Source organism: Mauremys mutica, chromosome 17, assembly GCF_020497125.1.
Source record: "Mauremys mutica isolate MM-2020 ecotype Southern chromosome 17, ASM2049712v1, whole genome shotgun sequence".
Classification (NCBI taxonomy): Eukaryota; Metazoa; Chordata; order Testudines; family Geoemydidae; genus Mauremys; species Mauremys mutica.
This window is the reverse complement of record NC_059088.1, coordinates 21,208,892-21,232,122: the sequence shown is the minus strand read 5'-3', so window position 1 is coordinate 21,232,122 and position 23,231 is coordinate 21,208,892. Positions and strand designations below refer to the sequence as shown.

The following is a 23,231-nucleotide window of genomic DNA, read 5'->3' as shown; positions in this document are numbered from 1 at the left end:
GGGGGTGGGGGGGCGGAGGTTGTGGGCGCGGATTGACCATCTTGCTTCCATTTGGCCTTACCGGCTTTTCTGGCGCCTGCCCAGCCTGACTCACGGCACCCGTGTGCATCCCGTTCCCTCCCCCCTGTGCCCGGTTGGACCGACCCAGTGCTAGCTGCCCTTCACCCCAGGCCTCTCTGTCTGCACAGCACCCTCCTTTCAGAGCCCTGTCGCTGGAGGGATTAACCTCCGTCCTTCCTGTGCCATGCCCCACGAGGCATCGACCAGAAGCAACCTGAGGGGGGCGCTAGCTGAAGAAGAGGGGGTGCCCGGAAGGCAGGGCTGGAGCGCGTCGGCAGGGAGGCAGAGCCTGCGGGAAGCTCCCCCGGCCCCAGCTCCGTTGGCACAGCCCCTTTGTTCACCCCGCCCTGGCTCTGGGGTGGAACGAGGGCTTGTGAGGCGCGGGGGGGGGGCGCCTCCATGTTCCGGAGAGGAGGAGGAGGAGCTGCATGGAGGCAGCAGCCTGGGCTCCGAGGTTGATGTGACAGTGACAGCCTCCCCCTGTCTCCGCAGGGCCTGCTGATGGGCGAGCGAGCGATGGTCCAGTCGTAAGGCCCAGCCGGTTCCGCTCTGCTCTCCGGCTGGGAAGGCCACGAGGATGCCCCCCTCCTGCCCTGCTGCGGCCGCTCTGCTCCTCCTGCTGGGCCGATGCCTGCTGCCATCCGCGCTCTCCTTCCCCAAGGACCTCGCTCCCCTCAGCACCGTGGGCCTGCCGAGTAAGCCAGCCCGGTCGCGCCCTCCACGCTGCCTCCCGGAGCAGGGAGCCCACGGCTGTCGAGCCACGGGCCTGGGCTGAGACCTGCCAGGCTCGTGTCACCCGAGGCAGCTGCCTGCAGGACAGGACACTGGGCGAGCCACGTAGTGGCCTTGGCCACGGCTGCTAGACCACATGGCCTGCTGCCGGGACCACGACATGTCCCCCCCTCCCCACCAGAGGGAGAGCAAATGGGGTGGCCCCTGCCTGGGCTGGGGTGTCTCCCCAAGTCTGGAATGAACCCCTGGGAACGGAACAGGGTCTATAAGTGGGGTGTGGGGGGTGACGTAGGAAGGACACTATGGGGGTTTCCCCTCAGCTGCTGTGCTGGGATGTCACTGGTGGCCATCGTGCGGGGGGGGGGTGGACCCGTGCTGGGGGAGGTGGAAGCGTATAATGGCCGCCCTATTCTCTGCCACCAGCGACGTCCGCATACCCCTGCTTCCGAGGCCTCACCGGCGACAATGACACGGCGCAGCTCGGCCTGGACTTCCAGAGGATGCTGCGGCTCAACCAGACGCTCTTCATCGCCGCGCGGTGAGTGAGGAGAGAGACTGCTCCCAGGGGGCATCGTGCCAGGGCACCCCCCCCCGTGCAACGCGGGGGCCCTACACCCCTCGCCCAGCTGCCAGTGTGCACAGGCCCCTCGCCCAGACGTGTGTGCACACCCCCCTCGCCCAGCCACCTGTGCCCATGCCCCTCGCCCAGCTGGAGTGAGCACACCCCCTCCCGCAGCCCCACAGCCACAGAACAGACCTCCCGTGCCTCTCGCACAAGCACAGCGTGCACACGCCCTTCACCCAGCCACAGTGCGTGCATCCCCCTCCCACACCCCGCAGGGTGCACATGGCCTCACACACACAGCATGGTCCCATCCCGCACAGGGTCCCCTCAAACAATCAGAGCCCGCTCACACACCTTCCACGTGACCACAGCACACTCACATCCACCATCACACACCCCCTGCCATCAGCCGTGGTCCTTTTGCCTCCTCCCGTGCTCAGGAGATCATCACGTTTCCTGCTCTCTCTCCACAGGGACCACGTTTATGCCTTTGACCTCAGCCAGACCCCAGAGGATTTCTATCCCGACAGGGTAAGGAGGAAGGGGAGTCACCGCCATGGTACTGGGGTGGGGTGGGACTGTTTGGCAATCTTCCCTCATGTCAGAATGGGGTGCAGTGCGTAGAGCAGGGGGCTGGGAACAGGACTCCTGGGTTCTTTTTCACCTCAGGGTTGAGGGGTTAGAACAGTGGCCTGGGCATTCTTGGCTCACGCTACTCAAGAATCATAGAAGATCAGGGTTGGAAGGGACCTCAGGAGGTATCTAGTCCACCTCCCTGCTCAAAGGGGGACCAATCCCCAGACAGATTTTTACCCCAGTTCCCTAAATGGCCCCCTCAAGGATTGAGCTCACAAGCCTGGGTTTAGCAGGCCAATGCTCAAACCACTGAGCCATCCCTCCCCCACTTATGCTCAAACCCCAGAGCTATCCCTCCCCAAGAGTTAAAAGCTGCTGGCTGGGGCTGTCCACAGAGCATCCTGTGACCTCCGCTGCCGTCCTGCCCTTCCCTTCCTTAGCCAGACGCCTGCGGGGTCCCATGCTCCCCCCAGAACACCTCTGTGCCCCTCCTAACCCCCTTCCTTTGCCTCCCTCACCCCTTCTCTAGCATCTCACCTGGAAGACCCAGGACATGAAGAACTGCGCCATGCGTGGGAAGCTGCGGGTAAGAAATGTGGCTCTGCCTCCAGATGTTCCTGTACAGATGTTCACTCCTCGGCCACCCCAGGGAGAAGGGAGAGCTGGAGTCTGGAAATGCCCCTGTGCAAGTCCTGGAGCCTCTCTCCCCCATATGAGATCATAAGAACGGCCCCACTGGGTCAGACCAAGGGTCCATCTAGCCCCGTATCCTGTCTGCCGACAGTGGCCAGCGCCGTGTGCCCCAGAGGGAATGAACAGAACAGGTGATCACCAAGTGATCCATCCCCTGTCGCCCATTCCCCGTGGGTCTCTGAGCTCCTATAGCAGGGAGCAGCTCTGGGCGCCTTGGGAGATTCATCCCCCCTTCCTGGGAGATGCGCTCTAAGGGCCCAGTCCAAAGCCCATGACATCTACAGCATCAGCGGTCGGGGGGTTTGGCTCAGGGCCCCACCCCGCAGGGTTGTGCCATACCCCATGTGCCTGTCAGATGTTGCCCTCCACCCCAGAGGTGGCTGCATTCCAGTGGTGCTCTAGGCACAAGCTTCCAAAACACTTTGAGATCCTCCAGGCTGGAAGGGGCTAGGGAAATGTGACATCTCCTGGTTCCTGGCTCCTTTCTTCATCACTTAACCCAGGTTCTGGTGCCGGGTGATCTGCATACCCACACCGCCCCAGGTGACTCACTCCGCACCCCCATCAGAGCCAGCTGACCATGCCCCCTTCTTTGCTCCCCCATACCACCTGATTGCACTTCCCCTATACCAGGGAGCTCACCCCCACCCCTCAGACCTCCTCCTTCCCAGTGCTAGGCAAAGCCATGCCCCCCCGCAATCCCTCACCCCTACCCCAACCCCCTTTCATTTGGATCATGGCTAACCCCCCGCAGGACGAATGCTATAACTACATCAAGGTGCTGGTGCCCAAGAATGATCGGACCCTCTTCGCCTGCGGGACGAACTCCTTCAATCCCGTGTGCCGGACCTACAAGGTGAGGGCACCACCCACCCGTCCCCCGCACTGGCCTGTCTGCAGCATCACAGAGCCCCACGGGGACCAAGCCCAATCCCTGCTGAGCTCATGCGGGGGCTGAGGTGGTGGGGCTTGGGAGGTGGATGGGCACCGGTTGCTGGCTGGATCCCTCTCTCACTTAGCGCCCTGCACACGCTCAGGGCTGTTCCTGGTGGCCCACGTGCCTGGGCAAATCTGGTTAGGCTCCAGTGAACTTCCAACGATCGTGCTGCAGGGCTCTTAGGTTCCAATCCAGGCTCAGGGCTCAAAGGCCGGGCCGGCAGGTGGCTGCTAGGTGACCTCCAAGTGAAATGAGTTAGCTTGGGCTGAGCCCAGGTGTCCAGGACTCAGAAACCACCCCCTTGTGGGCAGCCTCAGCAGAGAGGCCAAGGAGTGAGTGGGTCCCACAGACTGGAGTCTCCCCCAGGCCAGGTATGAGCGCGCCTTGTCCGATTCCCCCAGGGTCAGGGTGGGGCAATGCATGCTGGGAGCAGGAGGCCTCATGGGCCGTGTTTCCCTATCAAAGGTAATGGGGTGGCCATCCGCTCCGTGGGCTGCACTCAGGCCACCCATCAAGTATCAGAGGGGTAGCCGTGTTAGTCTGGATCTGTAAAAGCAACAAAGAATCCTGTGGCACCTTATAGACTAACAGACGTTTTGCAGCATGAGCTTTCGTGGGTGAATACCCACTTCTTCAGATGCACTTCTTGCATCTGAAGAAGTGGGTATTCACCCACGAAAGCTCATGCTGCAAAACGTCTGTTAGTCTATAAGGTGCCACAGGATTCTCAGGCCACCCAGGATCTGTGCGGGTCAGCCCGGGTCAGCCCAGCTCAGCCCTCCCTTGACGGGGCCCCATGCATCGCTGCGGCGCGCTCTCCTGTAGGGCCCTGGGGTGGTATCCGCGTGGCCCATGAGTTCACCTCGGCCCTTGGTTCCCAGATCAGCAGCCTGGAGCAGGAAGGGGAGGAGCTGAATGGCCAGGCCCGCTGCCCCTTTGATGCCAAGCAGACCAACGTTGCCCTCTTTGCAGGTACGCTGCCGCACCCTCGGCGGGTGGTGGGACACAAGCTGAGGGGGGCAGCCAGCCTCCAGATGCTGTGCTGGGATGTGGGGGTGACACTCAGGGTCCAGATACCCCATGGGGAGAACAAGGGGGTCTGATTCCCATAGAATACGCAATTGCACAGGCAAGTGGTCGCACTGTGCAGCCAGTCATGACTCACCAGCCTGCCTGGGGGAAAAGCCGCTTCTCCCTTTGTTTGGTCACAGACTTTAAAGCGTAATGTCAGTGAGCATCATAGTCCTGTCACATTGTGCACCATCAGCTGAGTCAATTGCTTATTCTTTGGGGTTCGGACCCCTGTTCTCCCCCAGGGTGTCCGGACCTGGGGGTTATTCTGGGGCTGCAGGGGGGAGTTTGCACACAACTCTGACCCACACGGGAGTTTTCATTCGGACACCCTGATGCTGGGGAGCACTGGGTCTGCGGGGCAGGGGCTGGGACCCATCTCTGATGCGTGTGCATTGACACACGGGAGCGTTCGCACACAGAGCCCATGGGACAACGCCCCCCAGGGGCCGGCCTGCAGCATCCCATTGAGAGGGGCAGAAGCTGCCTGTTAGCTCAGTTCACCAGGGATAAACCCTTGATGGTGACCAGCTCAGTCCTTGCCCCGAGGTTACCAGGACTGGGCGCTATGGGGCACGTGTGGGGCACCCCTGGACAAGCCCATCTGCATTACACTAGACAGCTCCCTGAGCTCCAGCCTCATGTTTCCTTCCTTCCTTCCTACACGTCTATCTATCGAATGTGTCTAGGGTGACCAGATGTCCCGATTTTATAGGGACAGTCCCGATTTTTGGGTCTTTATCTTATATAGGCTCCTCTTACCCCCCACCCCCTGTCCCGATTTTTCACATTTGCTGTCTGGTCACCCTAAATGTGTCTGTCCCGTTCCCATACACCCCCTCTGTCTGTCTGTCTATCTCCATACACACCCATCTATCTATCTATCTATCTATCTATCTATCTATCTATCCCCATTCAACCCTTTATCCATCCATCCATCCATCCATCCCCATACAACACCTCTGTCTATCTATCTATCCAGCCATCCCCGTTCAATCCCTCTATGTATCTATCCCCGTACTATCTATCTATCTATCTATCTATCTATCCATCCCCGTACACTCCCTCTATTTATCTGTGTATCTAATCTCCCCTTTTCTCTCCCTCCTTCCCTCTCTCTCTCGTTCTTCCTCCCCCCTCCCAGACGGGAACCTGTACTCAGCCACCGTGGCAGACTTCCAGGCCAGCGACGCGGTGATTTACCGCAGCCTGGGCGAGAGGAGCCCCGTGCTCCGCACCGTCAAGTACGACTCCAAGTGGCTGCGAGGTGAGGGGGCCAGAAGCCGCGGGGAAGCCCCGGCTGGTGGGGAGCGGGGGAGCAGCAGGACTACGTCGCATTCGGGAGCCTTGCCCCCAGGCCAGGATTCGCTTAGAGCTGTCCCATGACTCATATCAAGGGAACTAGCAGGAACCTTAGCGCTAGCAGGGAGCATAGATTAGTGATTAGAGCAGGGGGGCTGAGTGCCAGGACTCCTGGGTTCTGTTCCCAGCTCTGGGAGGGGAGTGAGGTCTGGTGGTTAGAGCAGGTGAGGCTCGACTTCTGGATTCTATCCCTGGCTCTGCCACTAGCTCCTTCCCCACCCTTTGCCTCAGTTTCCCCCCATGTCTAGTGGGGATAACAGTGACCCAGCCCTCGGGGGGGCAGGGCTCCGAGGCAGCCTGAATTAATAGCTGCAAAGTGCTTCGCGCTCCTCATGTGGCTGGTGCCTGAGGCCAACACATGTATCATAATGGCTCCACCCCCTGTCTCTGCCCCTCCCCGCAGAGCCCCACTTCCTCCACGCCCTGGAGTATGGGAACTACGTCTACGTCTTCTTCCGGGAGATCTCCATGGAATACACCACGCTGGGCAGGGTGAGTGCTGGGTGGGGCCGAGGGGACTCAGCGTGGCCAGGCCGCAAGGGATGGGGTGCAACCATGGCAGGCGGGGGTTGGCATGCTGGCAGTCGGGGGCACCATGCCCTCTGGGGCACCCACAGCCCAGTGTGGCCATACCCCGGTGCCCGGACATGGTAGCGGCCTGACAGCCAAAGGGTAGCCCAGCACCTCCCAGCCTGGGCTTTGCAATGGGGTCGAAGGTATCTGGGCATCTAAATCCCATAGACAGGGAAGCTGATGGGATCCCTGAACCCTTAAAGCCCCTTTCTAAATCCCTGTCCCGGTGCTGTCAGGGGGATGGGCAGGATTCCCCCTTGCTCTCCATAGGGGGATGGGAGGGATTCCCCGTTGCTCTCCATGGGGGGATTCTCAGTGGGAGCTGCTGGGTACTGAGCAGCTGGGTACTGAGCACCCTTTAGGCTTGGAGCCTGCCGTGTGCCCATCGCTGTGGCCTCTGGCCAGGCCGTGCTTCAGTGGAGCCCCACAGCAGGAAGAGAACACCCCCGTCCCCCCAGCGTCCTAATCCAAGGCAGCGTAAGCACTCAGCCCAAAGGCTGGGCCTGCCGCAGGGCACCTTAGCCTGGCTGGAGCTGAGTGTTAGCGCCCCCGGCGGGGCCGGCCGGCCCCTCCCCGTAACCAGTGCCCTGTCCCGGCAGGTGATCTTCTCGCGCGTGGGCCGGGTGTGTAAGAACGACATGGGGGGTTCTCCCCGCGTGCTGGAGAAGTACTGGACCTCCTTCCTCAAGGCCCGGCTCAACTGCTCCGTGCCCGGAGACGCCTTCTTCTACTTCGACGTGCTGCAGGCCGTCACCGACGTCTTCCAGGTCAACGGGCGCCCCGCCGTCTTCGGGGTGTTCACCACCCAGTCCAACAGGTACTGCAGCCCCCCTCCAGCCCTGCCGGCTCGCTCAGTGGGGTGGGTCCGCCTGGGCCTTCCTGCTAACGGCCCAGCAGCACCCAGGGGTGCCAGGCCCTGGAGTGTGGCGCTGGGATGCCATGTGCCTGCAAAACATCGTGTGCCTTCAGGGGCCTCTTGAAGAGTCTGAGGGTGCTGGCAGGAGGGGAAGGGTCGAGATCCACTCCCCAGCCTCGGGAGGAGGGAGCTGGCTCTGCCACTGACTTCCCATGTGACCCATGGATAAGTCACTTGATCGCACTGTGCCTCAGTTTCCCTATCCGTGCAGTGGGGATAAGGAAACGTTCCTGCCTCCCGGGGGGTGGGAGAATCCATCCATTCCTGTCAGTGACAGGCTCCCATGTGGAGCAGAGGAGCCTGTTAGAAAAGGCTGAAAGGGGCAGGCGCAGAGCTGTGGGAGGGGGCCTGGATTCTATAAATCTCCCTGCTGTGCCTTCCCCATCGCCCTGTCACTTCCTGCCTGCAAAGCCCATTGGGATTCTTTATAAATGACCCTATGATAACAAGTGATGTGCGCAGCCCAGAGACCCTACAATAACAAACCAGTGTGCACAGCCCAGAGACCCTACAATAACAAACCAGTGTGCACAGCCCAGAGACCTTACAATAACAAACCAGAGTGCACAGCCCAGAGACCCTACAATAACAAACCAGAGTGCACAGCCCAGAGACCCTACAATAACAAACCAGTGTGCACAGCCCAGAGACCCTACAATAACAAACCAGTGTGCACAGCCCAGAGACCCTACAATAACAAACCAGTGTGCACAGCCCAGAGACCTTACAATAACAAACCAGAGTGCACAGCCCAGAGACCCCACAATATCAAACCAGTGTGCAGAGCCCAGAGACCCTACAATAACAAACCAGTGTGCAGAGCCCAGAGACCCTACAATAAGAAAACCCCCCTCACCCACCACCGTGGGGGCCATTTCCCAGGATGCGGAGGGACTGTGGGGGGGAATGGATTGTGCCCATTATGGGGGGATGGAAAGAGACTAGGGGGTATCATGGGGGGTGGAGGGGGATTTAGGGCTGGTGGGGGGTGCTGACTGGGGAAGGGGTAAATGTGTGGGGCAGGGTATGAAGGGAGGAGGACCCTGGCTGGGTGAGGGGGTGCTGGGCAGGAGGGGGTGTAGGGAGGACAGGATGGGAGGGGTTGGAGGAGAGTCCTGGGGTGGGGGTGGGATTGGAACGGGATGCGGGGGAGGGGGACTTGTGGCGGGTCTGAGATGGACTGAGATGCCGGGGGGGGAGGGGGCAATGGGGCTCTAGCCCCTCCTTGCTCACGGGTGCCCATACACTGCCTGTGACCCCCACCCCTCGCGTCGCAGCCTCTGACCCTATTAGCCCCCTAGGTTGCTGCAGCCCCCTGAGGAGGTCGGGGCCTGAAGGTGACAGGGAGGGGGATGGCTGCGGGGGGGTGAATCCAAGCTGGGCCCAGCAGCAGCTGGGTGGAGGTTGGAGCCACCGGCAGCCCCACTCACGCCTCCCCTCATCTCTCCCACCCCACCAGCATCACCGGCTCGGCCGTCTGCGCCTTCTACCTGGACGACATCGAGCGGGCGTTCGCCGGGAAGTTCAAGGAGCAGAAGAACGCGGATTCCGCCTGGACCCCAGTCCCGGAGGAGAAGGTGCCTAAACCCAGGTAAACAACCCCCCCTCCCCGAAATGGAGCTGTTACTGGGCACAGCCCCTGCCCTGCCCGTCAAGGCAATGGGCCAGAAGCCAGGACTCCTGGGTTCTATTTCCAGCACTGGGACTAGGAGCTAGAACCGTGGCCTGGGCATCGGAGCAGAGGGTTGGGAACCAGGACTCCTGGGTTCTTCTCCCGGCTCTTGGAGGGGAGTATGGTCTAGTGGTTGGAGCGGGGGGGGGGAGCCTCTTCCAAGCGGGGAAGTGGGGTCTAGGGGGTTCTACCCTGGCACCTTAATTATGTAACGAGGTGGACACAAGGTTTTGTTAATGCAACATCGGCTCCCTGGGGGGCTCCCCAGTCCAACCCTGTGGATGGGACTGGGAGTTGGGCGTGTGGAGCAGCTACAGTAGGGGGGACACTGCCCCCTCCCCGGTGCTAGCTGAGGTGCCACTCCTGGGCCGCCCGCGCCTACATCTGGATTCTCTCCGTCCCTGCAGGCCAGGCAGCTGCGCCAGCGTTGGCCAAGCGGCCGGCTACAGAACCTCCAATGAGTTCCCCGACGAGACGCTGGCCTTCATCAAGTCCTACCCGCTGCTGGACGAGGCCGTGCCCGCCGCCACGGGAAGGCCCTGGTTCACCAAGACCACCAGCAGGTACCACGTGGGTGCTGGGGCTGGAGGGGCAGCCGAGGTGGGGAACCCTCAACCCCGGCCAGGTCCACCTAGCCCAGGGCCAGCTTCTCCTGTACCGCACTTGCCCCCATCAAGATGGTCTCAACCTAGGGCAAAAGGGCTCCCAGCCCTTCCCCCGGCAGCTGATGCCGTCCGGACGTTTTCCCTGCTAAATTGTCCTCTGGCTCCGTTTCAGCCTGTCCGCCCTAGTCCCTGATGGCTCACCCTAAACAGCCCCGTGCGGCCTGATCCTCCGGCCGGCTGTGCCCAGGGAAGGGGAACTGCACCAGGCTCTGCCTGGGATTGGGGGGCAGCCATCAGTGGTGGAGGCAGTCGACCCCGGGCTCTTGGGGCTGGGATCCTTTGGGGCCAGTAATACTGTTACTATTATTACTATTGGCCAGTGGTCAGTGAGAATAAACCACCTGGGCCCTGGCGACAGACCGGCCTCTGCACACGTACCGGTGTGCGCGGATGTGTACGTGTTCACGGGGGTGTGTTCACATGTGTGACACGTGTGTGCCCAATGGCGTGCGTTTGCATGTGCGTGCGCCATGCCCAGATACGGTTCTGTGTGTGCCCATTGGGCACGTGTGCATGCATTTGGAGGTGTGATCACGTGTGCACGGGTATGTGCGCATGTCTGTTATGTTTTTCCCTTGTGCAATAGTGCATGTGCAGGGGCGTGCATTCATGTGCACACACGTGGGTGCACATGCATGTTCATGTGTCTGTGTGTCCAATGGCTGCCACACCAGGCTCGTGCCCTGACCTCGCTCCCTGCCGCCCCCCGCAGGTACAAGCTGACCCAGCTGGCAGTCGACACAGCCGCCGGCCCCCACAGGAACTACACGGTGCTGTTCCTCGGCTCGGAGGACGGGAAGGTGCTGAAGGTTCTTACCGGGACGAAGGAGAACTCCAGCGTGGAGACCCTGCTCCTGGAGGAGATCAGCGTCTACAGCCCGGCCCAGTGAGTGCAGCCGGGGCAGTGGGCGCGCCGCACAGCCCTGTGGGAGGGGCGCCTGGACGGAGGGATGGAGACCAAGCAAAGTGCTCACTGGAGAGCGTGAGACCTAGTGGATTAGAGGAACCTCCTGGGTTCTGGCCTCAGTTTTGGGGACACGGGATCTAGGGCTTAGAGCAGGACTCCTGGGTTCTGGCCTCAGTTTTGGGGACACGGGATCTAGGGCTTAGAGCAGGACTCCTGGGTTCTGGCCTCAGTGTTAGGGAAGTGGTGTCTAGTGGTTAGAGCAAGGAGGAGGGGGATCATGGCTCCAGGGTTCTGTTCCTGGATGTGGCTGACTGATTAGCAAAGGCACCTGGGAGTCCGGACTCCTGGGTTCTATTCCCCTGTGCCACTGACTAGCTGTTTAGCCTGGGAATCGTCACCCCGCCCCCTCTCCGTGCCTCAGTTTCCCCACCTGTCAAACAGGGAGAGCGCTTCTGCTGTCCCTGTGCTCTCGTGGGAGGAGGGGCGCAGGCCGGCACAGGGACTGGGGGCGCGGGCTTGGTTTTGACTCTGGCTCTCTGTGCTCGGCCCCAGGTGCAACGTGAAGAGGGAGGACAGGCGGATTTTGGGCCTGGAGCTGGACGCAGCCCACCAGGCCCTGTACGTGGCCTTCTCCAGCTGCGTGCGCCGCGTGCCACTCAGCCGCTGCGACGCCTATGGGAGCTGCCGGAAGTGAGTGGGGAAGGGCCGTGGGGTGGGTGGGGGCCTGCTGCCCCCTGGCTTGGAGGGACCCGAAGGTCCGGCAGGGCCTGGGGCTCCATTCACACAGTGCGCGTGCTGGGGGGGGTGAGAGGGACGGGAACTCTGTGTGTGTGTGTCAGGTGGAGGAGTGTGTGTGTGTGTTTGCACGGTGTACAGCATGTGTATCTGTGTCGGGGGAAGTGTGTATCTGAGTGTCAGGAAAGTGTGCGTGTGTGTGTGTGTCAGGTGGGGGAGTGTGTGTGTGTGTGTGCACGGTGTACAGCATGTGTATCTGTGTCGGTGGAAGTGTGTATCTGAGTGTCAGGGAAGTGTGCGTGTGCGTGTGTGTCAGGTGGGGGAGTGTGTGTGTGTGTTTGCACAGTGTACAGCATGTGTATCTGTGTCGGGGGAAGTGTGTATCTGAGTGTCAGGGAAGTGTGCGTGTGTGTGTGTGTGTGTCAGGTGGGGGAGTGTGTGTGTGTGTGTGTGCACGGTGTACAGCATGTGTATGTGTGTCGGGGGAAGTGTGTATCTGAGTGTCAGGGAAGTGTGCGTGTGTGTGTGTGTGTGTGTCAGGTGGGGGAGTGTGTGTGTGTGTTTGCACGGTGTACAGCATGTGTATCTGTGTCGGGGGAAGTGTGTATCTGAGTGTCAGGAAAGTGTGTGTGTGTGTGTGTGTCAGGTGGGGGAGTGTGTGTGTGTGTGTGCACGGTGTACAGCATGTGTATCTGTGTCGGTGGAAGTGTGTATCTGAGTGTCAGGGAAGTGTGCGTGTGCGTGTGTGTCAGGTGGGGGAGTGTGTGTGTGTGTTTGCACAGTGTACAGCATGTGTATCTGTGTCGGGGGAAGTGTGTATCTGAGTGTCAGGGAAGTGTGCGTGTGTGTATGTGTGTGTCAGGTGGGGGAGTGTGTGTGTGTGTGTGCACGGTGTACAGCATGTGTATGTGTGTCGGGGGAAGTGTGTATCTGAGTGTCAGGGAAGTGTGTGTGTGTGTCAGGTGGGGGAGTGTGTGTGTGTGTGTGTGTTTGCACAGTGTACAGCATGTGTATCTGTGTCGGGGGAAGTGTGTATCTGAGTGTCAGGGAAGTGTGCACGTGTGTGTAGAGTGTGTGTGTTGGGGAAAGTCTGTGTGTGCAGGGCATGGGAAGTGTACAGCATGTGTATGTATGTTGTTGGAAGTGTGTGTGTGTGTGTGTGTGAAGGGCAGGTACAGCATGTGAATGTATGTCGAGGGGAAGTGTGTGTGTGTATGTGAAAGGTATGGGGGTGTAAAGCATGTGTATGTGTGTCAAGGGGAAGTGTGTGTGCCCACATGTGTATGTGTGAGTAGGGTGGGGTGTGTGTGTGTGTAGGGTGGGAGTGTTGGGGAAGTGTGTGTGTGTGTGTGTGTGTAGGGTGGGGTGTACAGCATGTGTGTGTGTGTCGAGGAGGAGCGTGTGTGTGTTTGTGTGAGCGTAGGGTGTGTTTGCACCGTAAGCAGCCATTGGCTCCCCCAGTGCCCCGGCCTGGCCCGTGTCCCAGCCCCGACAGGTGTAGATGTCCGACCCGAGCCAGTTCCAAGAAACCCAGAGCCCCCTGCAGTCTCTCTCTGACCTTTCCATGGCCTTTATCTGGCAATTAAAACCACCTATAAAAAGCCCCCAGTGAAGCCCTGAGCAGCTCCCCTCTGAGTCGTCAGGAGCCGGGATAACGAGCAGAACCCGCCTGGCATTAGAAGCAGGGGGACCTGTCTAGTGGTTGGAGCGGGGGAGGTGGAAGGGAGTCAGGACTCCTGGGTTCTATTCCCAGCTCTGCCAGTGATCTGTGTGATCTCGGATAGGTCACGTCTGTCCTCTGAGCCTCATTTTCTACGCGGCTGAAAGTGGCCCCCGGGGTGGGGGTGGGGGGCAGGGAGGTGATGAGCTGGTGTCTCTGCAGCCTGTGTTACCAGCTGCGTCATCTCCACTCTGCTAGTCATTGCTGCTCGGCGCTCTAATCCTTAGCACTTCTTAGCCGCCTAATCCCTGCGGCTCCCATTCGCCTCATTGCACGGGGGTCACGCAGACGGCGGAGCCGGGACCAGAGCCTAGGAGTTCCCCGCTGCCGCGCATTCGTAGTTCCCCCGCCCGGTGCAGCCTGGCTGGACATCCTGGCCCTGCTCTCAGGCCCGCGAGGTCCAGGATCAGTCCGTCATTGACACGGGCATCAAACCAAGGTCTGATCTGACACCCAGGGACGTCCCCCCACTGACTTCACTGGCCTTGGATCGGGCCATAAGTGAAGGCAGAATCAGGCCCCAGAACACACCCGTGATCAGTCTTGTCTGGTTTCCTGACAGTGTCCCCTGCCAGCTGTTTTGAAGGCAGGTAAACCACCCCCCACATGAGCATTAACTACCCCTGGGGCCAGAAGTGGGGGATTCCTTCCTGGCCCTCAGAGGATGATCTGATTTTGCCCTGGAGCGTGAGGCTGGCTAGCCCCGTCCAGGCTGCTACCATTCACATTGCTTAAGCAGATGGCTGAAGAGATCTGTGAGCCGTTAGTGACTATCTTTGAGAACTCATGGAGGACGGGAGCGATCCCAGAGGACTGGAAAAGGGCGAACATAGTAGCTAGCTGTAAAAAGGAGACTAAAGACAACCCAGGGAATTACGGAACTGTGGTACCTGGAAAGATAATGGAGCAAATAATTAAACAGTCGAGTTGCAAACACCTAGAAGAGGGGTCGGCAACCTTTCAGAAGCGGTGTGCCGAGTCTTCATTTATTCACGCTAATTTAAGGTTTCGTGTGCCAGTGATACTTTTTAATGTTTTTAGAATGTCTCTTTCTCTAAGTCTATAATATATAACTAAACTATTGTTGTATGTAAAGTAAATAAGGTTTTTTAAATGTTTAAGAAGGTTCATTTAAAATTAAATTAAAATGCAGAGCCCCCTGGACCGGTAGCCAGGACCTGGGCAGTGTGAGTGCCCCTGTAAATCAGCTCGCGTGCCGCCTTCGGCACGCGTGCCGTAGGGTGCCTACCCCGACCTAGAAGAAAATAAGATGATAAGTAACAGTCAACATGGATTTGTCAAGACAAACCATGTCAAACCAACCTACTACCCTTCACTGATAGGATAACAAGCCCTGTCGATGGGGGGAAGCGGTAGATGCGGTATATCTCAACCTCAGCCAGGCTTTCGATACTGTCTCACATGACCGTCTCGTAAATGAACTAGAGAAATGTAGCTTAGAGATGATGTACTGTAAGGTGGGTGCACAACAGGCTGGAAAAGTCAAGCTGGAGGGACATATCGTGTGGGGTCCCACCAGGATTTCTCCTTGCTCTGGTTGTAGTCAATATCTTCATAACGGATACATACAGCGAGTACACTTATAAAGTCTGTGGACCATGCCAAGCTGGGAGAGGTTGAAAGCGCTTTCGGGGACAGGATTAGAAATTCAAAATGATCTGGACAAAGTGGAGAAATGGTTTGAATTAAATAGGATGAAATTCAATAAGGACAAATGCAAAGAACTCCACTTAGGAAGGAGCAATCAGTTGCACACATACAAAACGGGAAATGACTGCCTAGGAAGGAGGACTGCGGGGAGGGATCTGGGGGTTATAACGGATCACAAACTAAATATGAGTCAACAATGTAATACTGGGGCCAAAAAAGTGAACATCATTCCGGGCCGTATTAGCAGGAGGGTTGTAAGCAAGACACGAGAGGTAATTCTTCCGCTCTACTCGGCGCTGATAAGGTCTCACCTGGAGTATTGTGTCCAGTTCACGCTTCGGGAAAGATGTGGACAAATTGGAGAAAGTCCAGAGGAGAGCGACAAAAATGATGAAAGGTCTAGAAAGCTTGACCTGCGAGGAAAGATTAGAAAAATTGGGGTTGTTTAGTCTGGAGAAGAGAAGACCGAGTCGGGGACGTGATAACAGCCTTCAAGTCGGTAACAGGTTGTGATAAAGAGGAGGGTGATAAATTATTTTCCTTAACCCCTGAGGATAGGACAAGAAGTAATGGGCTTAAATTGCAGCTAGGAAGATTTAGGTCAGCCATTAAGAAAAACTTCCTAACTGTAAGGAGAGTTAAGCATTCAAATAAATTACCTAGGGTGGTTTTGGTTTTGGAATCTCGTCATTGGAGGTTTTTAAGAGCAGGTTAGACAAACACCTGTCAGGGATGGTCTAGATAATATTTAGTCCTGCCTCAGTGGATCAGCTGACCTACCGAGGTTCCCTCCAGCCCTGCATTTCTGTGATTCTGTGTCTGATCTGCTTCCCAATCCATCACAGGAGCTGCTTGGCCTCCCGCGATCCATACTGTGTCTGGCTCCGGCCGGGAGCATGCGTGGCTTTTGGACAAGAAATCAGGTGAGTGGCCCTGGTTAGAGATTGGGAGGGGGATTTCCCCGGGGTCTGCAGTCCCCAGTCAGTGTCTGCGCACAGCGCAAGGGACGGCCGTTGAAGCAAACCAGATGCGGGTTTCAAATGTGCCCTGACACAACTCAGCTGGAGGATGGAAGAATTTACCGTATGTCCTTGACTAGCTGCCCTGCCCGGCCGACTCCACCACTCCCTGAGCCTGTTACAAATCGCCCACCTGGTGTGCGCTCATTGCACCAGTCAAATCAGGACGGTGGCCTTTCACCCCCACTTCAGGGCAGCAGAGAGTCCGGCTCAGATTTCCTCTCCTCTCCCACCCCTCTGCATCTGTCTCCTTCACACAGTGTCGCTCCTCTGCGTCTCCGGCTGGCAGGGTCGGCCTCTCTGCCACTGCCAACTCTCGGGCTCAGTTCGAGTCGCTCTTGCACTGTCTGAATCGGCTCCTATCCCACGGAGCTCGGCAATACAGATTGCACGGAAAGCTCTCCCCAAGCTGAGTCCCCAGGGTGCCAGTGAGGAAAGTCCCTTCCCGTCAGCGGGGGGTGTAACACACACACACAGCTGTGGCGAGTGTGATCGGTTCTCACAGCTGGCGTGCGCCTGTTCTCTGATTGCACAGTCGTTTTCCCCAGCGCACAGTGGGGTGTGACAGGCTGCCGCTGCCATCTGATAGCACCCTGCTGTGTACCCGCCTGTGCTGTCCATGTCTGGCTCTGGAGAATCAGGCCCGAGGCCCATGTGCTGGCAAAGATGGCTAGCAGAGCCCCCCTTCCCCAGCCCCACCCTCCTTGGAATGCCCAGCAGCTGGGTCCCCTTGGGAAGTGTAATGCACAGGGTGCTCGGCACCGACCGATGCCAAAGCTGCCTCGCTCCACCCCTCCGGGGGCAGTGGCGCCTTTCTCTGTGAGCTGGTGCAGTTGCCAGGCTGACCATTAGAGGGAGACAGAGTCGCATGCGCTAAGCGGGCGTATTGCAGGAGCAAGCTGAGTGCCGCCGTGCCACGGCAGAGCTAGCCACGTGCCCACCCGGAAGCATTGTGCATGTGTCCATGCAGCGACTTCCCTTGGGCCCTGCTCTGTGTCAGCTGTTCCCTTCAATTCCCGGTTCCCCCATCACCCTGGCTGGCCAGGACCCAGCAGGCGTGTGCTCCAGAGCGCCCTCTGCTGGAGAAGACACCTGCGTGGGGACCATGAGAAAACCACAGGGCACGAAACGTGTAATTAGCCTCATTAGGGCCGCAGCACAAATAAACCCCACCGCCGGCTCCTAGAGTGTATGGAGCTCGGCGGCCGTACAGCCGCACCTCCCAGCTGCATCTAATTAGGATCTTGTGCTGGGGAACAGCTGCCTGGGAAATACTGGGCTCTGGGTTCGGTTATGCCTGGGAACATGCACGGAGATGGAGACACAGTGGCACTAGCCAGAGGGCTCCCCAGCGTGCCGCTTTCTGAAGCTGCAGAACAGGGCGCCTAGCGGGGGACGCACGGAAGGCTCCATCCCTGAGAAAGCTCGGGACAAACCCCACTCCCTGGCTACACAGGTGGCTGGGCTCACCCACAGAGCAACCACAGCAGCTCCTGCGGCCCCCCGGCCCCCGGACTCCTGGGTCCTCAGCCTGGGTCCTCAGCCTGCCTTAGGAGTCCCGCCAGATCTGGGTGTTAGAAAGGAACCCTGGAAACCCAGCCCGGGCGGGGCCGGGAGGAGAGGAGGAAGGTGGAGCTGGTAGGAACATTTTTTATGCACTGAAATTTCACAGCAGCTGAAATGTTTTGAGACAGGCTGCGACGAAGCGGGTTTTGGAGCGGGGGAGAGTCGTGTAGCCTGGGGGAAGAGCCAGATTCTGCCTGGAGCAGCGTGCTCCGGGTCAAAAAATTCAGCTTTGACCCAGGCAGAGCAGGGACTCCCCCATCCCTGGCCATTGGCCTCACATCCTGGGACATTTCAACTCCTTTCTTTGGCAAAAACGGTCGGAGAGGCTTGGCTTCCGTCCCAGGCAGAAGGACAATACGTTTCTGCGCCTCGAAAGGGGATTGTCTGGTCAGCTCTGGAAAGGGTTCGAGCGGCGCGATAGTGGGGGACAGAAATCAAGGCTGCTGGTTGTTCAGTTCCTGGGATCATGCTGTGCATTGGGTGTTAGATGGTTTACGGTGAAATGCTTCAGTGTCGACCTTGGCGGTGCTCCCATCCCTGTCGTTAATCCACCTCCCCGAGAAGCCGTAGCTAGGTCGGAGGGAGAATTCTTCCATGGATCTAGCAAAGTCTGCACCGCATCGGTCACACCTCTGAGCGGTCCCATAGCTGGGTTGACCTAGTGTAAACCAGGCCTCCGAGACTGCTCCTGCTCCCTCCTCTTCCCTTCTCTGGGAACACTATGTCAGGAGCACAACCAGAGTATTGCTAAGAACGGGGCCCAGATTCCCTGCTCAGCCGGCCTATCTTTGAGTGGTGTTGTGACTCCGTGTGCCAGGTAGCAATGCCATGCTCTCAGATCGGGTCCATCCGGCCTTCGGTCGTCTGGTCAGGGGCCACCTGGATCCCACCCCTCATTGTGTCCCCGTCCTACGTACCCTCCCTCCCTCTTGGAGAGGGGTCAGAGAAGAGCCACAAGATTGAGGATTGGAAAACCTTATAGTGAGAGACTCAAGGAGCTCGATCTGTTTAGCTTAACAAAGAGCAGGTTGGGGGGGTGACTTGATCACAGTCTAGTGGTACCTAGAGGGGAACAGAAATTTGAGACTAGAGGCCTCTTCCATCCAACACAACCCAACAGCTGGGAGGTCAAGCTGGGGGGGAGGGATAGCTCAGTGGTTAGAGCCTTGGCCTGCTAAACCCAAGGTTATGAGTTCAATCCTTGAGGGGGCCATTTAGGGATCTGAGGCAAAAATCAGTCTGGGGATTGGTCCTTTGAGCAGGGGGTCAGACTAGGTGACCTCCTGAGGTCCCTTCCAACCCTGATATTCTCTGACACATGTGGACTGGGAATTTTAACAGCGAGGGTTATTAACCATTGGCCCAGCTAATGACCTAGCAGCGCCAGGAACTCTCCTTCATTGGACATTTTCAGATCAAGACCAGCTGCTTTTCTAAAAGACCTGCTCGCATCCAACTCAGACTAGGAATTAATTCAGGGAAGTCCTATGGCTGGCAGTCAGCCAGGAGGTCAGACTAGATGGTGAGGGTGAAGCCTTCTGAGCTGAACATCTCTCAGTGTGGGTCACCCCCCATCTCACCTGTTCTGTAAGCCCCGCAGCCTTCCCTGAAAGAGATAGGTCTAGGCAAGTGTCCCCATCTGACAGATGGGGAAACTGAGGCACAGAGAGAATTGAATGGAGAGAATTGAACGCAGGACTCTTGATTCCAAGTTCCCCTTTCTCTAACAACTGGGCACCACTCCCCTTCCCAAACCAGGAGCAGAACCCAGGCGTCCTACGCCAAGTCCTCCCTGCTCTAACCACTACATCACACTTCCGTGGAGGCACTGCCTATTCCATACGGGGTGTTTTATGGGGTCCTCATGACCCCACTAGCCCGTCGCAGCCACAGGCTGGATGTTGTTTGCGAAGTGGAAACCTTAACGCTGGGGGAGGGAGTGTGGACCTGAGAGCAGCCCGGCTCTGCCATGCGGTGACCCTGCATCCAGAAGGGTTGGGGTGATAGTGTGAACGAGAGCAGTGGGGGGGAGGTCCCTTTATTGAGCCTCATTTGCCTCCGAGCCCAGGTGGTAGGGGGCAGGGTGGAAGAGCCATCTCCTAACCGCCTGGCCCCTGAATTCCAGATCTCCTGGGTTCTTCACTCTAGCTCCTTCCTGATGGCCTTCCCTGCTTCCGCCCCCCCGACTCCCTCCTACCTTTGCCACGAGACCAAGACCCTAAACATCCATGCGGTAAATCCGACATCAACCCAACTAACCAGCCAAGGGAAGACATTACGTCAGGCTCCTCCAAGCAGAGCAATGGTTGGGGTTTGCGGGGAGGGGGTGCTTTGTGGGAGGGGGTCCCTTGCCTCTAGCTTTATCTCTGTATCATTTTCTTGGAACCCCGATTAATGAGCGGAGGGTCTAATCGAGGCGACAGGCTCCTTCACCGCGGTCTCCCTTGGTTTCCTTCCAGGGCTGGATTCGAACAAGATGTTGAGAACTCCGCCAAGCAGCCGGGGAGCTGTCAAGGTATGTGGGGCCAGGGCCGCCTCCCCCCCAGCAGCGGCAGCTGCAGGGGCAGGAAGCGCTGGGGGTCTCTGCGGAGGAGAAACGGGATGAGTCAGCATCCCGGGCTGCCCATAAAACAGGCCTGGCCCAGCAGAACAAAAGTGGCCGTGTGCCCCCAGAGGCCCGGCTCTGGCAGCCTGGCGGCGGGCGACTAGCTGTTGCGTGGGAGCGTGAACCTCATCTGAGGAAAGAGGAGGAGGCAGCAGCCATCATGGTTTCTTCATCATGGAGCCTCTTTAAATTGCGAAAAAGAAAAATTCCCATCCGGTATGCAGCCCCCTGTGATATCGCAGGTGTGGGGCCAGCGGGGGGCCGGGTTCTGCCTGTTGTGGAGAGATGCAAAATTTGGAGCTGGATTCTAGGGGGAAAATCCTCGTGTTTCCATCCTGGGGTACTGGAGGGATCCGGGAGGCAAGGAAGGGGGTATGGGGCCTTTCGCTGCTGGGAGGTTAGTGCCGAGCTAAGGGGAGCTAGGAATGGGCTGTGGGGACTTGCCTTTCTGGGGTGCTGGTAGCGTGGGGCCTGTTACCTCCCAGGCTCTGGTTCCCACCTGGTGGCGACCCAGAGCTGTGACCATGGGGGCAGTTCTTGCTAAAAGCCCCATGTGCTGAACCCACAAGGGCCCCAGTTTGCAAACCGAGCTCCAGGCCTCCCTGGCTGGGAGCGCTGGGACCCGCGGGGCCGCCCAGACCCTTAGCGGTGGGTGCTGCTGAGATGCAGGGAGCAGGTGGACCAGGTGCTGGCCTGGTCGGATGAATCCCTGAACCCCCCTCCCCTGCCCTGTAGTTTCCCACCCTGACATTCCCCCCAGCTCTGCTGCAGTCTCCCCGTTCCTGCCCCCAATCCCCGTTGATATCTAGCTCCCTCTCTCTTCTCCTTTCCGTAGACGCTGTGACCTCCACGGGGAATCACAACACTGCCAGTGACTCATCGTATGGTCAGTGACTCCCCCGTCTCGCTTTCAGCCTCCTGCCAACTCTGCTGCCCCCCAGATCCCTCACCCCCAACCCTCTGTGACATCTCCCCCCAAGGCCCCGGGGAGGGACGGGCCCTACACGGTTTACTCCTCATCATGGTTCTGCTCTCGCCCCCCACCCCGGGGCCGGGGAGAGTTTGAGGGTGGGTTACAACACAGAGGGCTTGTCACAGTTTCACTGAGACCCCAACATTGGGATGTCCCATGAGCACGCCATGCTGGGACGCCGTATTGAGACAGCCTATGGGGACAGGACAGTGAGACAGCCCATGTTGGGATGCCATATTGGGCTGCCCCATACGGACTCGGTATTGGGATGTCACGTTGGGGCTTCTCATGGGGATAACCCTTGGCAACGCCATGTTGGGGAACCTCAGGGGGATACCATGTTGGGACATTACACTGGGACACCTCGTGGGGACGCCATGTTGGAATGCCATGTTGGGACACCTCAGGGGGATACCATGTTGGGACATTACACTGGGACACCTCGTGGGGACGCCATGTTGGAATGCCATGTTGGGACACCTCAGCGGGAGGCCATGTTGGGACAGGTTATGAGGATGCTATGTTGTGAGGCCATGTTGGGAGACCTCATGGGGACGCCACATTGGAACACCTCATGGGGACACTGTGTTGGGACACCTCATGGGGACACCATGTTGGGATGCCCCTTGGTGATGCCATGTTGGGTTACTCCATGACGGTGCCATGTTGGGAATCCCCTGACCCCCCCCCAGAGTATTAGCATTGTGCCACTGGCCAGGACCCCCCGTCTGCAGTACCACCATTGCTTCCTGTTGGGTAAGAGTAACACCCTCCATGAATCCCCCACACCATCCTATTGGGACAGCGATAAACTCCCTCAGGGCCAGGCCCAGTGCCTCCTTCTCTGGGAGTCCGGGTCTGCTGAAGCCTGGTGTCCAAAGATGGCTCCCACCAGGCCCGACCATGCCCAGACAAAATGCTCACCAGCCAGTGAGGCTGGCAAGGTGGCAAAATGGAGAGAGGGCAGAGGGTGCCCTCCATGGGTGCCAGGAGTTGCGTTGCTAGTCTGTCACCATTCACACCGACACTAACCACGTCCCCTGGCCGCCATCGCTAACCCCGTCACCTCTCATCACTCCACCCGCCATCTCTGCTCATCATCACTCAGAACGTCTCACATCCCTCTCCGCCAGGGCAGGGACGGAGCGCTGATCCCCAGGGCTCTGGAGAGAGGTTGGGAACCCAATGGCTCCCTCACCAGCCGTGCTGCACAGCTCGAGTCAGGCCCCGCGATGACGGCCCTCACCCCTAAGGTCGTGCTGTGAATCCAGCAGGCCAGATCCTGGTTCTGTGCGCAGCAGCAGAATTCCTCGTAGCCCCCCGAGCAGCCAGGACCCGACCTGTCCTCCCCGGGGCTAGGTCTGGAGGAGACAGCAGGGCCAGACAGCTGCGTGCATAGTCCCTGTTTGAAGGAAGGCAGGAAGGGGCAGCTGGGTTTATTGAAGAGAGGGGTTAGATTGCGGCGGGCGATGCCCCCTGGCATGGGGTGGGGGCTGGATCTGTCCTTTGGAGCGTCACAAAGATCCGCGGCATGGGGCAGAGTGCGGGGTTGGTTTCTCTCTCTCTCTCATCTTCTCACCCCTCCGGACTGGGGCTGAGGACACAGGGCCGGCCATGTGGCGCCGTAGCAAGTGAGGTGCTGGGCCCAGGCTCTGCGCGTGGGGCTCACGCTGGCTGCTCTGTACACGGAGCCGGGCACAGTGTGGGCAGGTGCCATGCAAGCTCCTCCTGGGCTTTCCCCCACCCAACCCACAGCTCTGCCAGTGCCCCTCAATCCCAACCCGCAGCCCCCTGCTAGCCCAGCCCTGGGCTCCCCCCACAGCTCTGCCAGTGCCCCTCAATCCCAACCCGCAGCCCCCTCCTATCCCAGCCCTGGGCTTCCCCCACAGCTCTGCCAGTGCCCCTCAATTCCGACTCCCAGCCCCCGCTATCCCAGCCCTGGGCTCCCCCCACAGCTCTGCCAGTGCCCCTCAATCCCAACCCACAGCCCCCTGGGCTCCCCCCACAGCTCTGCCAGTGCCCCTCAATCCCAACCCACAGCCCCCTGGGCTCCTCCCACAGCTCTGCCAGTGCCCCTCAATCCCAACCCGCAGCCCCCTGCTAGCCCAGCCCTGCGCTACCCCCACAGCTCTGCCAGTGCCCCTCAATCCCGACCCACAGCCCCCTGCTAGCCCAGCCCTGGGCTCCCCCTACAGCTCTGCCAGTGCCCCTCA

The 23,231-nt window shown here is 59.0% G+C and overlaps 1 protein-coding gene across 4 annotated transcripts in view; it reads left to right on the top strand.

Annotated features, from left to right (window-relative positions):
• The first annotated feature begins 1,211 nt into the window (after positions 1–1,211).
• Positions 1,212–23,231, top strand: part of SEMA6C (semaphorin 6C) — a 34,887-nt gene continuing 12,867 nt past the window's right edge. For 2 of the 4 annotated variants that reach the window (XM_044990949.1, XM_044990948.1), the window contains exons 1-15: positions 1,212–1,330; positions 1,831–1,888; positions 2,463–2,519; positions 3,381–3,482; positions 4,445–4,535; positions 5,779–5,901; positions 6,400–6,488; positions 7,169–7,386; positions 8,945–9,076; positions 9,565–9,720; positions 10,535–10,708; positions 11,282–11,419; positions 15,701–15,778; positions 19,900–19,955; positions 20,881–20,931. In XM_044990949.1, the coding sequence (XP_044846884.1) occupies positions 1,293–1,330; positions 1,831–1,888; positions 2,463–2,519; positions 3,381–3,482; positions 4,445–4,535; positions 5,779–5,901; positions 6,400–6,488; positions 7,169–7,386; positions 8,945–9,076; positions 9,565–9,720; positions 10,535–10,708; positions 11,282–11,419; positions 15,701–15,778; positions 19,900–19,955; positions 20,881–20,931 (1,561 nt within the window). In that variant the 5' untranslated portion in view covers positions 1,212–1,292. Of the gene's footprint in view, positions 1,331–1,830; positions 1,889–2,462; positions 2,520–3,380; positions 3,483–4,444; positions 4,536–5,778; positions 5,902–6,399; positions 6,489–7,168; positions 7,387–8,944; positions 9,077–9,564; positions 9,721–10,534; positions 10,713–11,281; positions 11,420–13,746; positions 14,112–15,700; positions 15,779–19,899; positions 19,956–20,880; positions 20,932–23,231 lie in introns of those variants that run through there. The other 2 variants (XM_044990951.1, XM_044990952.1) reach the window with 2 other exon arrangements.